At 42.7% G+C, this 18,252-nt stretch overlaps 1 protein-coding gene across 1 annotated transcript in view; it reads right to left on the minus strand.

Moving 5' to 3' along the window:
- Positions 1-18,252, minus strand: part of LOC144600112 (uncharacterized) — a 96,163-nt gene that overhangs the window by 51,312 nt on the left and 26,599 nt on the right. The window contains exon 3 of the mRNA XM_078411536.1: positions 2,883-3,108. Coding sequence (XP_078267662.1) covers positions 2,883-3,108 — 226 coding nt within the window. The remainder of the gene's footprint in view (positions 1-2,882; positions 3,109-18,252) is intronic.

Raw genomic sequence — 18,252 nt, forward strand, 5'->3', positions numbered from 1 at the left:
AATTTAAAAGCATATGAGATATTATATAAACGAAGCCTAATGAGTATAATGTCCCTCAGCATTCAGCAGTTAAGAAAATCAAACGTCAACATTCCCAATCTGCTGTGGAGCATTAACAGAGACATCAAAATAATTCTGCTCACTTCTCTTTTCTTTCATGGAATCATGGGATAATGCAGCACAAAAACCAATCCTCCAGCCCAACTCATCCATGCTGACCAAGTTGCCCCATAAAAACTATTTCTATTTGCCCATGTTTGGCCCATATCCCTCTCAACCTTTCCTATTCTTGTATCTGTCCAATTATCATTTTAATGATGTTATAGTACCTGCCTCAACTACCTCCAACATTGAATTGAATTGAATGTTTATTGGCCAAGTATGTACACATACAAGGAATGTGCCTTGGTGCTCCGCTCGCAAGTAACAACACGAACATACATTAAACAATTAAGAATAAAGCATGAAACATTAAAACATTAAAAATAAAACATTATAGTTTAAACATGTGAATGAAATAAACCAGAGCAAAAGGAGGCTACAAACTTTTGGGTATTGAGTAGAGCTACTACTCGCGGAAAAAAAGCTGTTTTTATGTCTGACTGTGGCGGCATTGACAGTCCGGAGTCGCCTTCCAGAGGGAAGTGCTTCAAAGAGTTTGTGGCCAGGGTGATAGGGATGGTTTTGCCCGCTCGCTTCCTGGCCCTTGCAGTGTACAGTTCGTCAATGGGGGGAAGGTTGCAGCCAACAACCTTCACAGCTGATCGAACAATTCGTTGCAGCCTCTCGATGTCGTGTTTGGTGGCTGAGCCAAACTAGACCATGATGGAGAAAGTGAGGACAGACTCTACGATGGCAGTATAGAATTGGACCATCATTCCTGTGGCAGATTGTGTTTCCTCAGCTGCTGCAGGAAGTACATCCTCTGTTGGGCCTTTTTGACCGTGAAGTCGATGGTGGCCCCCCATTTAAGGTCCTTGGAGATGATGGTTCCAAGAAACTTAAATGACTCCACAGATGCAACTGTGGTGAGTGCGGGGAGGGGAGGGGGGGCTCTCCTAAAGTCTACTATTAATTCCACTGTCTTAAGAGCATTGAGCTCCAGGTTGTAACGAAGGCACCAGGATGCCAGCTGTGTCACTTTCTGTTTGTAGGCAGATTCCTCCCCATCCTGGATCGGTCCAATCAGGGTTGTGATGTCCAAAACCTTGACAGAGGAGTCTGTGGAGGTGCAGTCATTGGGGTTGAGAGATTAAAGGAGAGGGGAGAGTACGCAGCCTTGCGGTGCTCCTATGCTGAGGGTCTGCGGGTCTGAGATGTGCTTTCCCAGCCTCACATGCTGCTTCCTGCCTGTCAGGATGTTGATGATCCACTGACAAAGGATACATAGAACACAGAACAGTCCAGCACAGGAATGGGCCCTTCGGCCCACAATGTTAGTGCCCAACATGATGCCTAGCTGAACTAATCTCATCTGCCTGCACATGATTCACATCCCTGTATTCCCTGCACTTCCATGTGCCTATCTAAAAACTTCTTAAATGCCACTATTGTATCTGCCTCCACCACCACAGCAGGGAATGCATTCCAGGCCCCCACCATCCTCAGTAGAGAACTTGCCCCGCACAGCTCCATTAAACTTTCACCCTCTCACCTTACAGCCATGCCCTCGCATTTTGGATATTTCCACCCTGGAAAAAAGGTTCGGACTATCTACCCTTTATATGTCTCTCAGAATTTTATATACTTCTATCAAGTCTCCCCTCAACCTCTGGTCTTCCAGAATAAATAATCCAACACTATCCAACCTCTCCCTGTAGCTGAAACCCTCTAATTCAGACAGCTTAATGATGTTTTAATTTGCCGAGCCCCAATTAAGTACGTTCCCCCCAACATCCAAACCTGTCCCAATGCAAAGCAAGATCCCTCTTGCCATTAACTGTATATTCTCTCCTTACATTGAACCCTCCAAAGTGCAACGCCTTGCACTTGCACTGGTTAAACTCCATCTGCTATTCCTCTGCCCATTTCTGCAACTGATCTATATTCTGATATATCGACTGACAGCCTTCCTCGCTGTCTGCAACTCTTCGAATTTTGGTGTTGTCAGCAAACTTACTCACCAATCCATCTACATTTACATAGTTGTGATCACCAGAGGTCCCATTCACAGACCCCTGAGGAACTTTACTGGTCACAGACTTCCAGCCAGAGTATGTACCAGTAAGTCTGTGGGGAATCAAAGACTAAACACATTCAACAGATGTTTAGATATTATGAGAATCAAGGGATATGGAATTAGTGCAAGAAAGTGGGCTTCTGAACACTGAATTCTAAATATATAAAAAAGAAAGATCCTATGGGCACTGATTTGCAAGGTGATCTATTGCTGGGCAAATTAATCAGACTGGATGAATCAGAGATAAGTTCAATGAAGACATCCACTCAGAAGATAAACATTCCTTTCGTATTGGTCACATTTTGACCAACAGCCTTATTAGGTAAAAAAAGCATTCCCAGTCCTCTATCCTGATGCTATAGAAACTGGAGATAGACACAAAACGCTGGACTCATTCAGAGGGACAGGCAGCATCTCTTCCCTCCCATTCCTTCTCTCCTGAGATGCTGCCTGTCCCGCTGAGTTACTCCAGCATTTTGTGTCTATCTTCGGTGTAAACCAGCATCAGTAGTTCCTTCCTACATGCTACGACTGGATTCTACTCAGTCAGAATTGGATGAGTAGTAACTGATATCAGATAAACTGCAATGGAAGGTTCACAGGATTCTGACAGGGATGAGGAAGAAAGGATTGTGGTTAACCATTCACTCAGCACTTCTATATATAGATATTCAGCTCACCCACTAACTAGAAGACTCCTTACCTGAATTTTCACATTCACTTCCCACATTATTTGAGGTGAGGTGGCAGTCTGATGGTGGACTGTCGTTCAGTTCAGATTCCTCTTTGTGTTCGCTAATGTCCAAGTTCGTAGTGTTGGGTATGGATTCCTGAGCATTTGCAGCCCATTGTGAAGTCGCAATACAGGCCCATTTCGCCAGATCTGGCAGCCGGATAATTACCTTTTTGGAGACTGCAATGACCTCATCCTATTACAAGAAAAGGTAAAACACTCTCAATCTTTACTGATCTTCAACCAGATATTTATCAAAAAGTAATAGGGCCTGCAGAATTCCGCATCCTGACTTCACACTCTGACATACGACAAACAATTTCTGAAGTGTGTGATATTGTTTGGCTAAAGTTTGTACACAACAAAATTATACAAGCAGCAAAATAAAAAGCCGGAGTTTGGTTAGAGGAATAAAATTGCCCGATAAATACTGAGATAAGCCATCATCTGAAGGACTAGGAAGGCAATACACCAACACACCTGCAATAATGAAGGGCACTTTTAACTCCCTGAACAGGTTCAAGCAAGTCAATTTCAGATTGGAGCAGTAACTTTGTAAAGCAATAACGTTGATAGGTCGGAGCATCCAAATTGGCTAATCGAACAGCTAATAAAAAGAAGGCAAGAAGTGGGAGGTAAAGGTACAGCCTGTTGTATCTTTTGTGCAGCCTATTGTGTGGGATTGTTGTGCTTCTCGTTTCTTGTTTCAGTGCAGTAGGGATGGCAGGTAGAATGGTGCAACATTCCTCCAGCAGCATGTGGCAAGTCAGGAAAACTGCTGGCGTCATGGATAATTACACTTGTTTTAATTGTGCCCAGGTGCAGCTCCTTACTGACGGCTGGAGGCCCTCAAGATCATCGGAGTGAGAGCTTCTTGGATGAGTCTTACAACGAGGTGGTCACGCCTAAGGTCCAGGAGAGGAGGTAGGTGGCCAGTAGGAAGGGTAATAGGCTGAGAGTGCAGGTGACCCCTGTGGTCATTCCCCTTCAAAACAAATATACAATTTTGGATACTGTTAGGGGGGATGACCCTTCAGGATTGAACAGCAGTGTCAGGCAGGGCTGTGGCACTGAGCCTGGCTCTGAAGCACTGCAGGGAAGGGTGATTTCAGGCAGAGCCATAGTGATAGGTCTTTAGCTGGGGGGGGACAGACAGATGATTCAGTATCGAGAATTGAGACTCTAGGATGGTGTGTTGCCTCCCTGGTGCCAGTGCCAGGGTCCAGGATGCCTCAGAGTGGCTACATGACATTCTAGAGGGGGGGGGGGGGGGGGGGCAGCCAGAAGTTGTTCTGCATGTTGGCACAAATAGCATAGGTAGGAAAAGGGATGAAATCCTGCAGATTATAGGAAGTTAGGCAAAAGGTTAAAAAAACAGGACCTCCATGTTAGTGACTTCCAGATTGCCCTCTTTGCCACATGCTAGTGAAAGTGGCAACAGGAAGACAGGACAGATGAATGCACGGCTGAGAAGTTGGTGCACAGGGTAGGGATTCAGATACTTGGACCATTGAGGTCCCATCTGGGGCAGATGTGTACAAGAGGGATGGGTTCCACCTGATCTGGAGGCGAACCAATATTCTGGCAGGCAGGTTTGCCAGTGCTGTACAGGTAAGTTTAAACTAGATTGGCGGGGGGGGGGGGGGGGGGGGGGGGGGGGGGACGGGGACAATGCAGGACTGAGACAGTGAGAGGCTGGAAGTCAGTATGGACCATAATGAGAGAAAGTTCAATGGACAGAATAGGTAGGAGAAAAGCAGGGAGTGAGGATGGACTATTGGATTGAATTGCACTTACTTTAATGCAACAGGCCTGACAGGTAAGGTGGATAAACTCAGGGCGTGGATAAGTATATGCCACTGGGGTGTTGTAGCCAATACAGTAACCTGGTTAAGAGATGGACAGGAATGGCAGCTTAATGTTGCAGGGTACAGATGCTTCAAGAGAGATCGAGGTGCTGGTAAAAGAGGAGATACTGTTGCCTTATTAATTAAGGAGAATGTCACAGCAGTAGTACGAGATTACTGATGAGTCTGGAGTCAGCGAGTCTGGATAGGCGGGCTAGGAAATAAAAGTGGATGATCATCTTGCTGGGAGTGTACTACTAGCCCACAAATAGTCAGCAGGAATTGGAGGAGCAAATATTCTATGACATTGAGGCAGCTACAAGGCTAATCAGGTGGTCAGACTGGGGGATTTTAACCTTCTCATGGTGCCTAGGGCTTAAAGGGGTGGAATTTGTGAAATGTGTTCAGGAAAATATCTTCAGGAAATATGGGAGACGGCAAAGCTGAATCTAGTCTTGGAAATTGGGAAGGCAAGTGACTGAAATGTCAGTGGGTAAACATTTTGGGACCAATGATCACAGGTCTTAGCTTTAAGACAGTTATGGATACGAACAGGGCAAGCCAACTTTGATGGTATTAGACAGGAACTTGATTGTTTGCTGACAAAGGAACCTCTGGAAAGGGGGATGTGGAAAAGTGTGGTGACAAGAGGTCAGGGCAAGTATGTTCCTGTTAGAGTGAAAGAGAAAGGAAACTTGGATGGCAAGAGAAATTGAGGGTCTGGTCAGGAAAAAGGAGGAGGCATGAGATAGGTATAGGAAGCAGGGCTCAAGTGCAAACCTGGAGGAGTTTCAGGAACTAAGGAACATACTGAAAAAGGAAATCAGAAGGGCAAAAAGGGGGCAGAAGATAGCTCTGGCAGATAATATTCAGGGAAATGCAAAGAGATTTTATGTACATTAAAGGAAAGAGGGTAGAAAGAGAATAGGGCACCTTAGAAACCAAAGTGATCATCCATCCTCACTCCCTGCTTTTCTCCTACCTATTCTGCCAAAGGAGATAGGCGAGATCCTTAATGAGTATTTCTCCTCTGTGTTTATTGTGGAGAAAGATGTGGAAGCTAGGGAACTTGAGAAAGTTAATGGAAGTGTTTTGAGAACAATCAGTATTACAGTCGAGGAGGTGCTGAACATTTTAAGGTGCATGAAGACCGATAAATCCCCTAGTCCATATCAGATATCTCCAAGGACACTGTGAGAAGCTAGAGAAGAAATTGCAGGTGACCTGGCTGAGTTATGCAAATCATCATTAGGTATGGGTGAGGTGCCGGAAGACTGGAGGGTGGCTAATGTTATGCCCCTATTTCATAAGTTCTCGGAGCACATTAAGGCCATGCAACCCATCAAGTCTATTCCGCCATTCAATCATGGCTGATCTATCTTTCCCTCTCAACCTCATTTACCTGCCTTTGCCCCATACCTGACACACTTATCAAAAATCTGTCACTCTCCGCCTTAAAAATATCCATTGACTTGGCTTCCACAGCCATCTATTTGCAAGGAAAAGTTGGGAACTATAGATCAGTGAGCTTAACATCTGTGGTAGGCAAGTAACTGGAGAGTATTCTGAGGGATAAGATACATATGTGCATTTAGGTAGACTGAGGTTGATTAGGGATAGTGAGCGCAGTTTTGTATGTGGGAGATCACGTCTCACAAATCTGATTGAGTTCTTTGAGGAAGTAACTAAAATGGCTGATGAGGGCAAAGCTGCAGACGTTGTCTATATGGACCAGCAAGATAAAGATGAGGTTCCGCATAGCAGAATTGGCTTCATAGCAGAGGGTGATGGTGGAAGGCTATTCTTCAGACTGCAAACCTGTGACGAGTGGTGTGCCTCAGAGATCAGTGCTGGGCACGTTGCTGTTTGTGGTTTATGTCAACAATTTAGATGAGAATGTTCATGAATAGTAAGTTTGCAGATGACACAAAAGTGGGTGGCATTATAGATGGCGAAGATGGTTATCAAAAATTGTAGAGTATCTTGATCAGTTGGGCAGATGGACTGGGAAATGGTTAATGGACTTTAAGACAGACAGATAAGTGTGAGGTGTTGCATTTTGGGAAATCAAACCAAGGCAGGACCTACACAATGAATGGCAGGACTCTGGAGAGTGTTGTATAGCAGAGGGATCTAGGAGTGCCGGTACATAGTTCCTTGAAAGTGACGTCACAGGGAGTTAGGATTGTCAAGAAGGCTTTTGGCTCATTGGCAGGCTAGGACTTTATTCCTTGGAGTGCAGGAGGTTGAGGGGTGACCTTATAGAGGTATTTAAGATTATGAGGGAAATAGATAGGGTAAATGCTCAGTCTTTTACCCAGATTGGGGATACAACACAAACACAATCATGGCTGATTTATCTTTCCCTCTCTCCTTAGGCCTATTGTCTATTATCTATTGTCTATTAACACATCCCCTGAGGAAGCACTGTGCAGATGAGAGATGGAGAGGTGCAGATGGTTTTGTCAGCCTGACAATCCTGTGTTAGCCAATAAAATTTAAATGTTTTTAATTTAGAAAGAAAGAAATAGCAACTTTCAGCCACAGAGGATATCCTTATTCTTAAAATAGCTTGTTCTCCTTGTTCGCCTCTGGTATATCTGACAGAAGTTGAGAGAGAGTAAAACTGCCCTTCTGATTAACAGTGAGATTAAAATAGATGCTGTTTTTAATCAAAAACAAAAAATAATCTTTGCTTCTGGGAGTAAGATATCAGAGATGGTCTGTGAATTTGAGGGCAGAGTGGAAGTTAGTGGTAAAGTTAATAAAATCAATGAGTTCTGCACGTGTCAGGAGGCAGCCATGATGCAGTCTTCAAGGTAGGGAAGAAAGAGTTAGGGGATGGTGCTAGTGTACATTTGAAACAAGGACTGTTCATCGTAACCAGCAAAAAGGATGGCATAGCTGGGGTCAATGCGAGTGCTCATGCTACATTTTTAACATTTGCAAAAGTGAGAGCAGTCAAATGAGACGTTGTTGAGTGTGAGGACAAGTTCTGCCAGGCGGAGGAGGGTATTAATAGAGGGAAATTGTTTGGGTCTCCGTTAAGACCTTCCTGGTGGAAAAGGACTGAGGCAATGGGGGCTGGATATTGAAAGACATTGAAGACTTGTAGGGCATGCGAGGTATCTTGGATGGTAGGTGAGAAAGAACTGGGCAAGAGGGATAGGATGGGATCAAGATATTTGGGCAGTGCGGGGCTGGGAATGATAAGTTTGCAGGCAGTGGAGGGGAGGTGGCCAGATATGATGAGATCAAAAACAGTTTGGGAGACGATGGCCTGGTATCTGCGAGGTCATGGTGAAGGGGTCGGCATGAGGCGGTGTCTGAGAACTGGCACCTAAAGGTAGGCATGTTTTCACCTATCACAATCAGTGATAACAAGTTCGAAATACTAGCCACTTTCTTCAATATATTCTTTTTTGAATTTGAGTAAATTTCTTATATTTAAAACCACCTGGTTCTCAATGCCTCACAATTGGATATCACTGTGTGCAAGATACATCTTCTGGATGCACTGGGACGCATGCTCAGTGATGTGGCCTGGGGTCATCGGGTGTTTCGGGTCTCACAACATCAGACACCCTCGCCCAGCCGGGGTTGATCAGGCCCCGACTTGCGTCCCAGCAGCAACTGCCCACGGATCAGCCCTCTTAATCCAAAGCCATCTAGTGGCTTTCTCTGCGGCTTCGCTTGCGGATTGAATGGCCCTCTTCTTTGCCAGCCCACCTCTATGGGTTCATAGCATGTCTTCCAGCCTCTGTCCCGGCACATATCCACCAGTTCCATCAAACAACTTCACATCTATCTATTGCTGATCAGAATTAACATTGCACTGAGTTGGAAGACTGTGGATTCAAGTCTGCTGCAAATACCTCATTAACTGGGGACAGAGCTGGACAAAACACAGACCATTTGTTTGGGAACATTCGCTCTCACTGTCACAAAACTACCTTCCTGCTCTCAGTTACAACACTAATGAATCTATATATAGAATCAGAGTGGTTGGTGACTCAGAGTCAGTTATCATTACTGGGTGACTTTCACACACCTCACAGGTTTGGAAAAAAACATACTACTAGAACTCCAGGACCAAATGTGAAATTCTCCAACCCCAGCAAGATCTGAAAATACACCAGAAAAAAAAAATCCCTTGAAATTAGACGCTCAAAAAAAAAAGCTGAATTGATACAGCGATCAATGCATGTCTACCAATGACAATGAATCAGTTCATTCAATTCACTCACAGAAGCCATTTCAATCCATTTTTTTTCTAACATCACCATTAGTGAGCCATGAAATAAACATACCTACAGGAAGAAAACAGAACTACCCTTCAGGCGCCAGCAAGTTCTTCTAAAATCCAACATCAAGGGCTCCTCTCAGAATGTGCAGTGCATATAAAAACGAGAGTCTTCAAGTGTAAAGTTTTATGAGGTGACTATCGAAGACCAATTTCAACAATAGCTTTTACTTAAATCTATTCTAAATAGTTCTATTAATTTGTGAGGAACTCTATACAGAAGAAATGAATTGTATTATTGAGCCCAGCTCCTCATGCAAATAAGTTTGTACTCAATATCTTTAGAAATGTTCCCACTGGGCAACTCCTTTCAGATCAGTGGATTACAGCTATTGTTAAGAGCTCACGCTGCCATGGAAACACTCCAGTCTTAACATTGAAACTGGGGCAACTATGCAATGTCAGTTCTATGCATGAGATAAGCACTAATCTATTTGTGGGATTTAGTCATTTCTACAATGCACTACCTTTCTGACATACAAGCAGCATTCGGTACATTCTTTACAAGCACTTTCTGCCATCGTACATCTTCTTCCCTCATTATTACATTTGGATTATCCAAATTGGCCTTTGCTGAGTTATTAATCAGAGGAAACATTACTAACGATACTTGAAAATCTGAAGACATTTCTCCCAATTACCAGCTATTAGTTTGCACACAAGCGCTGTCTAATTGGACCAGAATGCAGCTTTGGCTATGTTTCATGGGGTTTATTTTCATTGTAATAAGGCACCAATAGTGTATATGGAAAATGAATTTGTGAACTAAGTGAATTACACCACTCCTAATTTCCTATGGCTTTTTCTGTTACTTTAGCATTGCTCTCATTTAAAACAGTAAGAAACATTATATAAGAGAGATATTATAGCTCCTTCCTTTCCCAAAATCAACAGTGATCACTGTACTTCCAAGGCTGTTTACATATCATTCCCACTAAGGATATAAAATGCTGCTCAAGACAGTGACAGACTAATGGAATTAGTTTTAGATAAAAGATACAGCATGGAAACACCCCTCCAGCCCACCAAGTCCACGCCAACCAACAATCACCCATACACTAATTCTATATTGTCCCAGTTTCACACCTTACACATACTAAGGGCTATAAGGCCTATCTGAAACCTCTTAAAAGCCACTATCGTATCTGCCCCCACCACCACCCCAGGCAATGTGATCCAGGCTCCCACCTCTCTCTGTGTAAAAAGACTTGCCCCACACATCTCCATTAAACTTTCCCCCTCTCACCTTAGAGCTATGCCCTCTAGTGTTGGACACATGCACCCAGGGAAAAAAAGTTCTGATTGTTGACCCTGTCTATGCCTCTCATAATTTTATATACTTCTATTAAGTCTCCACTTAACCTCTGATGTTCCAGAGAAAACGGTCCATGTCTATCCAACCTCGCCCTGTAGCTAAGACCCTCTAATCCAAGCAGCATTCTGGTAAACCTCCACTGCACCCTCTCCAAAACGTCTACATTCTTTCTGTAATGGGGCAACCAGAACTGCATGCAATACTCCAAATGCAGCCTGACCAAAGTCCTATGCATCATAACTTCACAATATTCAACGCCCCTCGCAATGAAGGCAAGCATACCATACATGACCTTTGGCACCCTATCTACTTGCACTGCCTGCTTTAGTCAGCTATAAAGTTGGACTCCAAGATCTCTTTGCCATTAACTGTATACTTTCAGGATCCTAAACGTTGTAAATGTGAGGGGGGGGGGGGGGGGGGCATGGAGTATAGGAGCAAGGCAGTCATAGTGAAAATTTATAAAGCACTAGTTTGTCCATAATTGGAGTATTATGTCCAGTTCTGGATGTTGCACTTTAGGGAATGTGGATATTTTGGGGAGAGTACAGAAGAGATTTACCAAAATGATTCCAGGGAAGAGGGTCATCAGTTATGTGGTTACCCTGGAGGAGACTGGATTCTTCCTGAAACAGAGGAGGCTGTGAACTTCAGATAATAAGCATTTAAGAGAAAATAATTTGCACGGCAACTCCAACAGCCTGACGGGAGAAGACGGCGGGGAAGAGAAAAAGACATTCTGGCCTTCCATCACAGTGAGGAGGTGACTGGAGGAGACTCACTGTGATGGATGTTTCTTTTGTTTGGTGTTGGTCTATGATTGTATGTGTTATTGCATTTTTATTGATTATTCTTATTGGTCTTATTGTTGAACTGCGGGTAATTTTTCATTTCACTGCACATTTATGTGTATGTGACAAATAAATTGACTATTGACTATTGACTATTGAGTAATACAAACAGGATTGTATTTACTAGGAGCTGGTGTAAAGACAATGGGTCAAATAGCCTCTTTCCACATTTAAATGTAAACAGATACAAAATACAACAAAACCTAATTATTTATTCTGGTCAATTGTTGTCCATAAATCTAAATTTAGGCTTCAGATTTCTAATTATTGAAGTGAAAATGAGAGTAAAACAAAATTAACAATAATCTTCTGACTATATAGTCATTTTAATCATAGGTGTTCCCTTTATCTCATTAGTAGATTCCCCTGCTTGGCAACAGTGCAAAGTAAGACTGCATAAATTCCTTACAGCCACCCCACCTCACTCCCAAAAGCTTAACATAATTTCTGTTCTCAATCACTGTTATCAATCATCCGTTGCAATTTAATAATTTGCTGCAAAAAAACAAGTACGTTTATCTTCACGTATTTTGACTAGCATAGATTTTTTTTAGATTTAGGGACACAGCATGGAACCAGGCCCTTTGGCCCACCGAGTCCGTACCGACCAGCGATCCCCGCACATTAACACAAGCCTACATACACTAGGGACAATTTACACTTGTACAAAACATATAAACCCAAGCCAATTAACCTACAAACTTGTACGTTTTTGGAGTGTGGGAGGAAACCGAAGATCTCGGAGAAAACCCACGAGGTCACGGGGAGAACGTACAAACTCTGTACAGATAACACCCAAAGTCGGGATCGAGCCCGTGTCTCTGGCGTTGCAAGCATTGTAAGGCAGCAACTCTACCACTGAATTTAATTAACCATATCAAAACTTTTTAATTAGACAGTAATAAATGTATCACTTTATTAATAGCAATTTTGAATTGTAGCAATAGACAATAGACAATAGACAATAGGTGCAGGAGTAGGCCATTCAGCCCTTCGAGCCAGCACCGCCATTCAATGCGATCATGGCTGATCACTCTCAATCAGTACCCCGTTCCTGCCTTCTCCCCATACCCCCTCACTCCGCTATCCTTAAGAGCTCTATCCAGTTCTCTCTTGAAAGCATCCAACGAACTGGCCTCCACTGCCTTCTGAGGCAGAGAATTCCACACCTTCACCACTCTCTGACTGAAAAAGTTCTTCCTCATCTCCGTTCTAAATGACAAAATTCATAAAACATTTCAAAAAAATGAAATCATTAATTGAAATTACAACTAACTACTTGGAAATTATTCAAAATATTAAACCAAAATAAGATCGGTACAAAAAATCCCATTTTATTCCTAATTCCCAGGCCTGGTATCCCTATTGAAATCATTGAGTGTCAGATCCTGCACCAGCTCCAATATGGTGCAGGATCAGAAAGGCAGCTCCCTGGCCAAAGTCTGGGGAAATCTCACCAAGACCAGGATCTGCCACTGCACCCCGTGTGGAGTTCAGTGCCAGTTGTGGCATCATCCGTGATTCAAAGGGTTCTGGGCATTAAGTATGTGTAAACCAATGCTTATCCTAAATGGAACACATCCCTTTGGAACCTCCAGCTGCAGCTGGCACAATTCGACTCAATCTTGTTCTGGAAAGTTTCTTTAAAGTGGTGCCATGCAGTCTCAGGTAATCTAACTCACTAGAAGTCACTTTCACCCTGAAACTTTTCAGAGTAGAAAGCAAGCACAGAAAATCCCATCATTATCTTAACAGGTTATCAATGAACATTTTCACATCAGAAATATATAGAAAATGTTACGTTCTAATGTGCTTTCAAAAACTCTCCAAATATTCACAGATAATGAACCACATGAAAAGGTTAAAGCATCAGAGATCATTCTGCATCAGATGCAACATTTTTGATTTCTTTCAATCCTTTTCATAAACCTTTACCCAACAATAAAATAAAAGCAAGAACCTGACTTCAGGAATGCTGCCCATGATAGAGCAAGATGCAACCTTTCAGCAGGCTCTTATCTCCCTCTTGGCAGATTGTTTTTTGCATCAAACCAGTATCAACCTGATCAAGCCTAGAAGTTTATGCAACAGAATTATGTCCACAGGCTTCAATTTACACCCAAGTTGTGACCAAATGTGGGTCCCTTGAAGACAGAAGCAGGGGAATTTATTATGGGGAACAAAGAAATGGCAGACGAGTTAAACCGTTACTTTGGATCTGTCTTCACTGAGGAAGATACACACAATCTCCCAAATGTTCTAGGGGCCGGAGAACCTAGGGTGATGGAGGAACTGAAGGAAATCCACATTAGGCAGGAAATGGTTTTGGGTAGACTGATGGGACTGAAGGCTGATAAATCCCCAGGGCCTGATGGTCTGCATCCCAGGGTACTTAAGGAGGTGGCTCTAGAAATAGTGGAAGCATTGGAGATCATTTTTCAATGTTCTATAGATTCAGGATCAGTTCCTGTGGATTGGAGGATAGCAAATGTTATCCCACTTTTTAAGAAAGGAGGGAGAGAGAAAACAGGTAATTATAGACCAGTTAGTCTGACATCAGTGGTGGGGAAGATGCTGGAGTCAATTATAAAAGACGAAATTGCTGAGCATTTGGATAGCAGTAACAGGATTATTCCGAGTCAGCATGGATTTACGAAGGGGAAATCATGCTTGACAAATCTACTGGAATTTTTTGAGGATGTAACTAGGAAAATTGACAGGGGAGAGTCAGTGGATGTGGTGTACCTCGACTTTCAGAAAGCCTTCGACAAGGTCCCACATAGGAGATTAGTGGGCAAAATTAGGGCACATGGTATTGGGGGTAGGGTACTGACATGGATAGAAAATTGGTTGACAGACAGAAAGCAAAGAGTGGGGATAAATGGGTCCCTTTCGGAATGGCAGGCAGTGACCAGTGGGGTACCGCAAGGTTCGGTGCTGGGACCCCAGCTATTTACGATATACATTAATGACTTAGACGAAGGGATTAAAAGTACCATTAGCAAATTTGCAGATGATACTAAGCTGGGGGGTAGTGTGAATTGTGAGGAAGATGCAATAAGGCTGCAGGGTGACTTGGACAGGTTGTGTGAGTGGGCGGATACATGGCAGATGCAGTTTAATGTAGATAAGTGTGAGGTTATTCACTTTGGAAGTAAGAATAGAAAGGCAGATTATTATCTGAATGGTGTCAAGTTAGGAGGAGGGGGAGTTCAACGAGATCTGGGTGTCCTAGTGCATCAGTCAATGAAAGGAAGCATGCAGGTACAGCAGGCAGTGAGGAAAGCCAATGGAATGTTGGCCTTCGTAACAAGAGGAGTTGAGTATAGGAGCAAAGAGGTCCTTCTACAGTTGTACCGGGCCCTGGTGAGACCGCACCTGGAGTACTGTGTGCAGTTTTGGTCTCCAAATTTGAGGAAGGATATTCTTGCTATGGAGGGCGTGCAGCGTAGGTTCACTAGGTTAATTCCCGGAATGGCGGGACTGTCGTATGTTGAAAGGCTGGAGCGATTGGGCTTGTATACACTGGAATTTAGAAGGATGAGGGGGGATCTTATTGAAACATATAATGGCGGTGCTGGCTCGAAGGGCTGAATGGCCTACTCCTGCACCTATTGTCTATTGTCTATTGTCTATAATCCAAGTTACTGCCAGTCATTGTTGATTCCTTTTCCAATACTTCAATTCCAATCTTAGTCCCGCCCCCTCCTCTGACATCAGTCTGAAGAAGGGTCTCGACCCGAAACGTCACCCATTCCTTCTCTCCTGAGATGCTGCCTGACCCCCTGAGTTACTCCAGCATCTTGTGTCTACCTTTTCCAATACGAGTCGTAGAGGGAAGTCCTACCTCCAGCAGTGAAAACACATTTACAAGTGAACATTGCTGAATAAGTGAACAATGCAGAACAAGACAGATTCTAGCAACTTTGCCTTCTACAACCACATACCTGTGCTACATTACCTGTGGGCGATAATGCAATTCAAGTGCCAGCTAGTCACACACAAAATAAAATATGAATCCTTAGAGCAAACAAATTCCCATATTAGAAATTTAAAGCCGAAGGAATTTTGTGAATAAAAGTAATCACAGCACTCAGGGACTTGAGGAAAGCAGTTCCTGATTTAAATGTCAGGACTTTGCCAAGTACAGTTTTATTAAAATGTAGAAACAAGGAACTGCAAATGCTGATTTACAAAGAAAAATATGTGAACATTTTCCCATATTATTTTAGAGCAAATAATTCTCAGAATTAATAGCTTAGTTGCAGTTCATTTCAAACATCCAGTATAATGTCCTTTGTTAAATTTCATCAGTGTTCAAGCTGGACATTTAACATTAAACAGAAAGCTTTCTGTTATTCTTTAGACAGGGACGTAGTGTTTTGCATTCAGAAGGTCAAGCATTTGTTCAGATTTCTTTTTATCTTTCTCCTTCCCTTCCCATAGTTAAAATCTTTTTTTTTTTTTACTATAGGTGGTTCTAAACATGCCTGTTGAACAAGGAGGAAACAGATATTTTAGGAATGAGAAGTATGCCACAGAACTTACAGCAAGAGATTTGGGCAGGTATATTCAGTAATATGCGGGAGAGAGCAGCGATCAATTCCACATCCATGAATGCTCAAGTTAAACAAATGGGACTGGACACTTTGATCCCACAACAATATGAAAAATGACACGCTGCCTTCATTGTAATATGACAAAATATTGCAAGTTTCACAGTAATGAAGAGGCCTGTGACAATCAGCTTAATTTGAAGTGTCTGGTAATATTTCAGTCAAGATTATTGGTTTAAAGTCACAATAAGAATTTCCAGAATATGCCAGAGTACGATAGTCAAATTCAGGATGTGCTCAATACTGTTTGTTAATCATCGCTATCATTTATCAACACAATAAAATGATATCGCTTAGGTGTAGAAGAGTTCTGAGCTGCCTTGATTCCATTGATTGGTGGAGCAACTGGCCAACTTTAGGTTCTGTTTTTCAAGTTTCTTTTACATTTTTGCACACCAGAAAAAGGACATTGCTTCCATTACACCAGTCACTAGCTGCATTTCAATATGGAGGAGACTGAAGTAAACTTCTGACTCATTTTAAAAGATGTTTATCCATCTCCCTCTCCAGTACTCACCCCATCCAACTCTGCAGCACACATTTAATATTGCACTGTACCACTTATTTTCTGTAACTCTTCCACTCAAAGTTTGCTCAAACAATACTAGAGGGATGCAAGGTAAACCTTTTAAAATGTATAATCTGCATTTGAATGCCTGAAGGGGCAGGGTGTATAGCATCAATCCATATCTTTGAACTGGAATTGGTTAAATACTTAGGGAGAATAATGTAGGATTTATAGGAGAATAAAAGAACAAGAAAGTGAGCCTGACGCTCTTCATTAGAACCCTGGCAAAAGAAAGACGTTTCTTTAGATCCTCCATCCTAGGATTAAAGATAAAAGAATTGAGAGACCTGCATTGTAGCTTTCTGTAAGAACAAAGAGCTAATCTACTTGGAGACTGTATAAACCCGAAAGGCTCAATGTGCTATAATAGATCCATGGTACTGTCATCAATAAGTTTAAATAAATTTAGAATATGTGCAGTAAGTCTGTTAACATCTGGAATGAAAAGAGAAGCATTTCAGGTGATGATCCTATAGTTAGTTCTGTGTTCCAGTGAAGAGGTCACTTCAGTACACCAGTACACCCTCAATACTTCATCTTCACTCCATGAATGCAGGGGTTAGGAATCTGTCCCGTTCTGTCACTGTTACAATGAAACATGTCCACTCAAGAAAACTAATCACTGCAAATGCTATTCAGGCAGTTACTGCACTGCAATGCATTTCCAAATATTATTTCATTCCAGCATTAATTTTACACAAAGCGCAAAGTGCTGTAAGAACTCCAGGTCAGGCAGCAGCTGTGAAGGAAATGGACAAACAATATTTTGGGTCAGGACCCTTCTTCAGGTGGCATAATTTCAATGCAAAAACTAAACCCCAGGGAAAAGAATCAGAAAAGGCAATAATCCTCTAAGTCATGATACATGAACAAAAGGATTTATATGGTTCAATCCAGCTGAATGGAGCACAAGATATGATGGATAGACACAAAAAGCTGGAGTAACTTAGCGGGACAGGCAGCATCTCTGGAGAGAAGGAATGGGTGACATTTTGGGTCGAGGCCCTAATGGTGCTCCTGGAGGTGGTACAGTGTCATTTTACTGAACTTCAGAATATGTGGGCAGCTTGCATCATCTTGCAACATATTCCCATGAAATGGAGAGGCACAGTGGCACAGCAGTAGTTATTGCTTTACAGCACCAGAGACCTGGGTTCAATCCTGGCTACAGGTGCTGTCTGTACAGAGTTTGTACGTTCTCCCTGTGACCGCGCGCGCTTTCTCGAGGTGTTCCAGTTTCCTCCCCACTCCAAAGAAGTACAGGTTTATAGGTTAATTGGCTTCAGTAAAAATTGTAAATTGCCCCAAGTGAGTAGAATCTTGCTAGTGTATGGGGTAAATGTTGGTTTATGTCATAGGAGTAGAATTAGTCCAATGAGTCTACTCCGCCATTCAATTATGACCGATCTATCTTTTCCTCTCAACACAATTCTCCTGCCTTCTCCAGTAACCTTTGACACCCTTACCAATCAAAGTACCTGTCAGTCTCCACTTTAAAAATACTCAAAGACATGGCCTACACAGCCATCTGTGGCAATGAATTCCACAGATTCACAACCGTCTGGCTAAAGAAATTCCTCCTAATTTCCTTTCTAAAGGTACGTCCTTCTATTCTGAGGCTATGCCCTCTAGTCCTAGACTCTCCCATTAGTAGAAACATCTGCTTCACATCCACTCCATTCAGGCCTTACATTATACGATACGTTTCTATGAGATCCCTCCTCAGCGAGTGCAGGCCCAGAGTCATCAAACACTCATCATACATTAACCTATCATCCCTGGGATCAGTCTTGTAAACCTCCTCTGGACCGTCTCCAATGCCAGCACATCCCTCCTCAGA

This window comes from Rhinoraja longicauda, chromosome 14 (assembly GCF_053455715.1).
Source record: "Rhinoraja longicauda isolate Sanriku21f chromosome 14, sRhiLon1.1, whole genome shotgun sequence".
Classification (NCBI taxonomy): Eukaryota; Metazoa; Chordata; class Chondrichthyes; order Rajiformes; family Arhynchobatidae; genus Rhinoraja; species Rhinoraja longicauda.